The sequence below is a fragment of the Rhipicephalus sanguineus genome, unplaced genomic scaffold, assembly GCF_013339695.2.
Source record: "Rhipicephalus sanguineus isolate Rsan-2018 unplaced genomic scaffold, BIME_Rsan_1.4 Seq10967, whole genome shotgun sequence".
Lineage (NCBI taxonomy): Eukaryota > Metazoa > Arthropoda > Arachnida > Ixodida > Ixodidae > Rhipicephalus > Rhipicephalus sanguineus.
In genome coordinates, this window is record NW_023614315.1 from 33,262 (window position 1) to 41,759 (window position 8,498).

The following is an 8,498-nucleotide window of genomic DNA, read 5'->3' on the forward strand; positions in this document are numbered from 1 at the left end:
AAAAGTTTATTTGGTGGGGCAGCACAATGACCTTACATATACTCCACAAAAGCCATGCGTATCAATCACTTTCATTTTTTTTTTCAAAGTGAAAACAGATGGAAAAAAGCTGAAATAGCTTGAAGAGGGCCTTGCCCCATTTTGTACTTATCAGCGTGTGCGGCAAAAAGCATGTCTCCTAAAACAGCCCAATAGATGCTAGAAAAATACTCACAAAGAGACGCTAAATATTTTCAATAGCATACTTAGCATAGCATAAATTTAAAAAGTTCACAAAAGCACATGAATACTCAACACATATTGTTCACACAATAAGTGAAGACACTGAATCAGAAGAAATACTAAAAAAATGACAAATAATAGACACATTTCCATTCAAACACATGCATTTTTATACAGATCTACTGACGTTCTGGTAGATCATATTAATCGCACTGTTGATGGTACGCCAAGGACCAAAGCCACCATTCACAATTGAATTAAGGGTTTATTGCTATAGTATGCATGGCGAGTGGCAATTAACATACTATCTTGCTTGTTTTTCAAACCTGGCATTTTCTTGTATTTGGGTCAGTGAAACAGAAAAAGAATATTCAGAGAAGATTCGTACTTCAAGTTTAACCTACACTTGTAAAATCTAAACGCAGGAACAATAATAAAATTTAAAAAATCTTCTATAGCAAGGAAAAAAAAATTAAGTGCAGCGGCTTATCTTGAAGTGCTTTGCTTTTTGGCGTTTGCCTGCTCTGTCTGTTTAGCCCCTTAATGTAAAAATGAAGTCGCGTAACAACATAGAATTGGATTATTTTTTGAGAGAGCATTGAGGCATGGCTTCGGCACCCAACCTCTTGCCAAAGCCTTGCTTTCACAATGGTCAGCACATCTAAAATGCTGTCTGCACGGAGTTCTTCACATGAAAAGCAGCCCATGAACAAGCCTTGCTACCAATCTACATTATTCACAACTACAGGAACTGAAAAATGAAACGTATTGATGAAGCAATGCTCGGCCGAAAACCTGCAGCGACGACGAAACACAGCAGCAGCCCTACAGCAGCGGGGCGAAGGCGCGAAGGCTCCCATTGCTGACGATGGTAGCGCCGCCACGCGGGCACTCAGGAAAACGAAAACTCGTTTACATTTTTTGCGCCGCGGCAACGTACCCTCTCCCCGGAGAGTGGGCTCACTACCCAATATTCTAGAACACTATACTCTGGCGCTGCGATCGTTCAGCCACCATGGGAATGATGGATTTGCCTAGTCTTCGTGCTTGTGGGCTTCGAACGCACTTGTGGCTTTGTTTATTGCTATGTTTTGGTTTTCTTTCGGATAAAAGAATGGATCGTTGTGAACTTCGTGACCAGATTTGAATCGGTGAGCCTAAAGAAGTTAAAGTGGTGAAGTGAAACTGCTGATTTTTGCTGGACTTCGTTTTGCGACAAAGCGGACGCAGGCGACGAGGAGCCAAACGGAGCCAAAAGAACGAAGTTTAGACAAATCCGTGTACTACCCATGATTCCCATGCTGGCTGAAGCGCGACGCATTGCAGCTCCCATAGACACTAGCGCCAGAGTTCCCTCTAGTAAGTATTGTAGGAAACTCTATGCCCTCGATGGGAGGCCGTTTGTAGCAGGTTTCAGTTTCGTACTTGACGCTCCACTGCACTTAATGCCCCGTCTCATTTTATCGTGGAGAAAAGACATGTTAGATTGGATAATAATTAACTTGCACCTCCTCCAGTTAATTACTTAGCTGCCATGTTTTTTAGAATAATTTAATCTACTTTCCTTGAAGCAGTGCGCCTTCATGTTGCATTTTTTGGGCGAAAGACCGACAGTCTCTGCATACAATAATAATTTTTCAAATTACAATAGTTTTGGGTGCCCTCTCAAAGTCCTATAATTAGGGCTCCATTGATGTGTTTTGCTCTACTTTAAGGCATAAAGTAGAAAGAGCAATGCGACAAGTTTCTAGTCCAAGCAGTTTCATGAACTCTCGAGTCCTTTACTGTACTGGCTTTCTTTTTTTTTCACCTTCCTTTCTACTTGAATCCAGGTCTTTCTGGTTACAACAGTACATATAGTGAGCACTCAAGTGAGTGAAAAGTATTGTGGCCTACGGTCTGTCAAGCGTTCATCGGACAGAGCATATCAAGTAGCCCCTCCTGTGGCCCACAGGCGCCCACCAATTCAGCCGAGCAGCCTGCCTGGACTTATGTTGGGACTGCTGGCAGACAGTTCCTGCTTTAGTCTTCAGCTGGTGCACAGTTCACTTTTATCATACCGCCTCATTTTTTTAGTGTATCTGCGTTCTCTAGACATTTAGCCTGTTTTGTTACACGTTGAGATGTACTCTTATGGTGTACAGCATTGCTTTGCTCATATAAACTTTTGTGATACTGCCTTGTAGCTTTCAACTCACTTCATTCTCTTGTTATTTCGCCAGTATTAAATCACTCTTACGATTGTATGTGCAGTAATCTTTCAGGGCATTGCATTGTGCTCATTGTGTGTAACAAAACATTGCAATAGCCTGAGAAGAGTATTGCACATTTAATGTGTTATCAGATGTGTTATGTGCTATATACCTAAAAGAAACAATGTGAGGTAGGCAGCGTGCTCTGCATAGAAGGTAGTACAATGCAAGTGCTCTTTTATGCCGAGACACCTACACCTACTTCCAAAATTATAAATACTAAAATTTACAAAATAGTGATTTGCAACAATTACTTTCAGGTCTTTCTGGTTACAACAGTACATATAGCGAGCACTCAAGTGAGCGAAAAGTATTGTGGCCTACAGTCTGTCAAGCGTTCATTTTTCAGAGCCATAATTAGTGCACCTCACAAGCCGCTAGACGTCATGCGTGTTTCAGGAATGAACATCTTTTAAATGTACAGAACATCCAGTCTTGATATCCATACAACGTACTGACAGCGTGATCCGGGTGCATTTTAGATGGTCTACAGTACATCTGTGAAATTACATGTGGAGATATGTAGGTATCCAGAAGACGGTACCGAATATCCCGAGACTAGCAATCTATGGATATCTAATGAACATTCATGGTTTACTGGGACAGCACGAGCACATGATGATATTAGTTTAAGGACATACACTGTGGTTCCTGCATTTCTGAGCAAGCCTTGGAGCAACTAGTGTGTGCGTCGCCAGCCATGCCGCAGTACTGCAGGCATAGGCATGCGCAGGGTTCCCCTTCAGCGGGGGCGAAGGTTCGTCGCAGCGCCCCCCTCCGAATAATGTCAATGTATGGCGCTGACATTGCGCCCCCCCCCTCCCTATTATGTCAATGTGTGGGGCTGACTTTGCGCCCCCCTCTTAGGTTAATAAAGGGGGTGCCCCCCCCCCCTATGACTGCAGGCATGCAGGGACCTCAAGCAAGCACGAATGCTATGCGAAATGCATGCGTTGCGAAGATGGGAGGAGTAAGACGACGTGGCAGAATGAGTAAATGTTTTGAAGGATGTGTGACAAGAAAAAAGGGCTTTGGAAAGTGCGAAAGGTATATTGGGCTGCCTTGTTTTCTTTCTTTTTTTTTCAATAGACAACTCTCGCTCTCTTTTCACCACTTCTTTTTGTATGATGTACATCAGACGGAAGCTACAATGTGCACCCATATACACGTTCAGTTTGCTTGCTGAAACTTGCTTCTGTGTCTGCTGCGCGAGTCTGCGTCGACAGTGAGCTACCACACCACAGGAATCTCGCTGAAGCGCCAGTCGAACACGATCATCACCTACTTCCCGACAAAGATCCCGTGTTCCAATTTAAGAGATGCAGCAACAACACCGGAGAACACCCGATTACAGCCAAAAAGGAACTGATGACTCAGCACATATCGCCTTCAGATGCACCAATCAATCAGTCACTTATCAGAGGGTACTTCAGTCGGCGAACCTGTGCACCCGTATGACGTGGCAAATCGGTAAGCGTGGCTACAATGCAGTTTATCTGTGAGCTGAGGATTGTACTGTATGTGTGCTGCACTGAGCTGTGCATACTGTTTATAATCAATGCCACAAAGTTCATACTCAATATTTACGATGCACTTTCAGATTTGTAGTTTGGCGAGGCTCGAAGGAAGTATATTATAGGATGTTCTGCTCGCATTATACATAAAATTCTCAGTTGCAGAGTTTTTCAACTGCTAAAGTTGCCAATGGGGATTGTTTGTATGACATTTCCTTATTACTGTGGTTACCGGACATAGACACAATACATGGAACAAAAGAAAGGCACACGGCGCCGGGTGTCATTGTGTGCCTTTTTTGCGTCCCATTTGTTTGCCCCCCCCCCCCCTTAACTGAAGATTAAAAAAAAAAAAAAACTCAATGAGCTAGCTATGCACTTAAAATGCCTGTTCTTGTGGCATAAACGAGGTCAAAGCTGATAAAGCAATAAATGTAAGTCACACATCACATATGTAACAGCAGCAGTTATTAATCAGCATGATATTGAATTAATCTCGCACACATTTCACCAAAATAGTCTGCTAACTGTCAGGTACAAATATATTGCTAAATGAGATATATTGACAATGCTAGTATGCAGCTAGTATACATACGACGTACTAGGATGATAGCTTATTTTTGGTTTTGTTCAGGCTCGCTGGATGATCACACGGTTAAAGTTCATTGTTTTCAGCTTCCCAGTGCCCTTTCGGAGCAGTTAATAACAAAAATTACAGTTCGGAGCAGCATGGAGCAGCATTTCTCTTTTGGAGCAATTGCAGCAGCACTTCCATCACTGCATTGTTAGGAAGTTCATGGGTGAAGGTTAAGCCCTTTCCATGTCATCTGAACAGGTTAGAATATTCTCAACAGCACTAGTATTCATCTGGAAGGGATTAGTGTTTAAAATCACGAGAAAGTCGTCGACATATCTAAAAACTCTTAGAACTTTCTCGCTGTCCGATAGGTTATTCAAGAGACGGTCGACAGCAGCTAAAAAAATATTGCAAAGTACTGGGGCAATACACGAACCAATACAAATTCCCTTTCGCTGGATGAATATCTCGCCGTCAGAAGCAACATAAGTTGAGGATAGGTAGTACTCTAGTAAGATCATAAAGTTATCGACCGAGATACCAGTAGAATTCTGGAAAGCAGCATCTCCATTCTTTTCTATACAACAGCGCACGGCAGGTAAAAGGGCATCATGGGAAATGGAGTAGAACAAGTCCTCTACATCTATCGAAAAGGCAGACTTGCAGGAATCAAGAGAAGCCAAAAATGTTGTCACTTTTGAATTTTTACCATTATAGGGATGATCAACAATTGAAATAAACAGCGCAAAAAACGGACGGCCACGGAAAGGAAACACACAGGACAGCATTTGTTGCGCTGTTTATTTCAAGTATGCACAACCAACTAGCCCAGTCAGCTACTTTGTTATCATCAATAACTAGAGCATTTAAGTGTTCAGCTCAGTAACGATACTTCAAAAAGGCATGTCAACCTTATGGGTTTTAACACTGAAGAATATGGACAATGACAAAAGCTTACTTCTACCTTAAATTGTAGGACCTGTGCCTATGAGCCAGTGCTGACTAGCATTCGAATTCTGGGCAAAAGTGGGAATGCGTTAGCGAGAGAACTAATGGAGGCTCATCATATTAAAAAAAAAACAGTGATTGTATCAGTGCCACTTCTGTTGTGCTGCGTAGCAAAGAAAAACTGTTCTTAGAAACTTGGTTGTGATGTGAATATGTCTTGCTCTTCCAATCCTGATTAGCGTTGTTGACTGTCATGTGCAATGTGGCTGTGTGCACCGCTCGGCAGTGTATATATCTAGGGAGACTTTTCTGAATAAAGCTTAGTTGCGAGTCTGTGTTCCTTCGTAGTCCTGTTCAATTCGCGCTATCCAATTTTGAAGAACAGTCTACCAATGGTTGTCGCTGCAAAGCTTTTGAGAAAACTTGTGGTGCCGCTAAAAAAGGCCAAAGGTTAGGGGGAGACGGACGCTTGAAGAGACGAAAATGTCGTTTCGACAAGCGGACTTGTCTCGTTCAAGTCTGCAGCCTTGACAAGTCCACTTGTCGAAACATTGGCTCCGGCGACACCCTGTGTTCACGAATTTTCTCATCTCTGGTGCTGCTGCTGTAATATCACAAAACACTTCAGATGTGCCACCAGGTTGTGCTGCAACCCATACTGCACAGTGAACACCCTGTGCCATGCAGTATTATGCTTTTCATGCATTTTGCAGATGACTGCTTGACCTGTCCCCACGTTCCTTCGATCTCTGACCAGGTTATGTGGCATAGCTTTATTTGCTCTCATTATCTCTACCATTGTATTCATAGATAAACATTTTGTGAAAATTTAGTTTTGTTGTGCTCCTCATGACACAGAGGCAGAAAGTCATTTACATACTCCACGACTATTTCAAACCAGCTTGCAAGCCAATACTAAATGATGGCAGTCTCAATGCCACCACTGCAAAAAGCACTGTCTTGCTACTCAGACATTGCTGATGCCTGTTCGCTCCATCTGTTCCACAGCTGCCTGGAGGTTTGTGTCAAACAGTTCACATCGTATAGGCATCTCGAGTGAGTAGAACGGGTTCTTGAGTGCATAGTCGGCGTACAGTTCAAACAGACGCCGTAGCAGTGGTTCTAGTGATGCTTGACGCGCATCGGCAAGCACAATAAACTTGATGCCCGTCACAGTCTGGTAACAGTGCAGACGGAAGGCACCCGCTTCCAGGACCTCTATGCCCGATGACTTGGGTTCAGGTGAGAGCTGTGATGCAATGGCATAGAAGGAGTGGAATGTGCTGGCAAGAACAATCCGTTCGTTCGTCGTCAGCCGGGGCCGTCCAAACCGGATACTCAGTGGGTAGCTGCAATGAGGAGCAATGGTAAAACTATGGCACCCAAACTTTCACGCCATTCATTTTTGGCATGAGCTAGCTTCATGGCATTAGCGAGTTTGAACAGGGGCCCCAAAGCCCTTTGCGGGTGGTCGTTTTGGGTCCAGCAGGAGCTAAGAGTTTTCGAATAGGGTCTGCGGCGCTTTAGACACCCCCTATTCTAGGTCACTCTGGTCTTGGCCAAGAGCAGTCGCTTCAGTGGGTGCAGTCATGTTTGTTTGACGCAAAGCCTTTGGGGCTCCCACTAAATTTGAGAAATAGCATCCCCAATGCAAAACCCAAACGCTGTTTGGGTCTTGCGCATGCACAGTGACCTCGACGCTATTTCTTTGGGGATCCTATTCGAAAACTCCCTATTATCTTGGTCAAATGGAACTCTAAATTGCTCTTTCCCCCTTACGACTGTTAGTGAAGTGAGTATTTTAGAACTTCTTGCTGGGCGAGTTGGTGCATGTCTGTGGTGGGAATCGTTGGACGAACACGGGAAGGAAAGGACAGAGCAATAAACAGAGAGAGTGCAATCTCTGTTTACTCCGTTTGCGCTCTCTCCGTTTACTCTGTCCTTTCCTTCCTGTGTTCGTCCGATTGAATGCGCAACGATTCCCACCACAGTGAAGTGAGGTTTGAGAGCAGAAATGGGTACACAGGCTTTGCGTTGCTTGGTTGAACGCACATTAGTGGTGCATTTTAGCACTGGGGCAACCAAGCTCTTTTGTGCTCTACCCAAGAAGTTAACGTATAACGCATGCACAGTAAGTTCTGCAGTGCAGTGCAAGACTGATTTCAGCAGAGCGGTGACTAAGCAACGCTAGGGTGCACAATTGACTTCGCTAAATGCAGGTTACCCTGTTACTCGGGTGCTAAATTACCGGCTAAATTGTGCGCTATCACGAGCAGTGTTGTATCATACTTGGCCTCGTCGGCCACCACCGCTTCTACGTCTCTGCCGTCCTCGAGCAGTCGGCCGTTGACGGTGACGCCGTTGACGGCCATGACCGCGTGGCCGACGCACACGCCGTCCCGCTGGCCGAACACCACCACCACGCGCTTGAGCACGTTCTGGTAGGACAGGGTCATGTCCAGAGGGTAGCTGAACGTTTTCTCCACCTCGACCCGAGGCATGCTAGGAAAGTCGCTGTGGAAGATGAGGCCGCCGGACTTGCTCACGATGTAAACACTATAAACAGGCATCGCTGCCACTTAGCTTTCTGCCACCTTCCTAAACAAAAATTTAGGCGGCGTAAGGCGCCGCAACAGCATCAGCGAGGGATGATGACACCGTTGATACGACACGGCTGCCGTCACCGCCCCACAGTGCACAACAAAAATAAAAGTAGGGGCAGAGCCGGTAGAGTCCGAGTGGTCCGAGCGTCTACAGTCACTACAGTGTTCTCTGTAGAGCGTCCGAGAACATCAATGTTTTTAGATTATTCAGTTTGCAAACTAGCTTCGAGAGGCGGCCAGGTTTTGTCGCCGTCGCGAGAGGTGGCGCTGGCGTAGCGTTGAGATCGGTTGAGATGCAGTACGAAGGGCGACGCATGCTTCAGCCGCGTACTTTTGCTGCGTTGTTGGTGCTGGCGCGTTAATCACTCATGTATTCTGAGGT

General features: G+C 44.9%; 1 protein-coding gene across 1 annotated transcript; it reads right to left on the reverse strand.

The window, feature by feature from the left end:
- Positions 1–6,479: 6,479 nt before the first annotated feature.
- Positions 6,480–8,219, reverse strand: LOC119376136 (trafficking protein particle complex subunit 4). Its single transcript, XM_037646070.2, has 2 exons — positions 7,803–8,219; positions 6,480–6,862 (listed from the first exon to the last, which is right to left on the reverse strand). Exons 1-2 carry the CDS (start codon positions 8,081–8,083, stop codon positions 6,481–6,483), a joined length of 663 nt encoding a protein of 220 aa, XP_037501998.1. The 5' UTR covers positions 8,084–8,219; the 3' UTR covers position 6,480.
- Positions 8,220–8,498: the final 279 nt, after the last annotated feature.

Excerpts from the sequence above, each read along its gene's own strand:
- LOC119376136 (XM_037646070.2), bottom strand. The coding sequence starts at position 8,083 with ATGCCTGTTTATAGTGTTTACATCGTGAGCAAGTCCGGCGGCCTCATC. Across the intron at positions 6,863-7,802 it reads GTGGTGGCCGACGAGGCCAA|CTACCCACTGAGTATCCGGT; the intron begins GTATGATACAAC and ends TCCTCATTGCAG.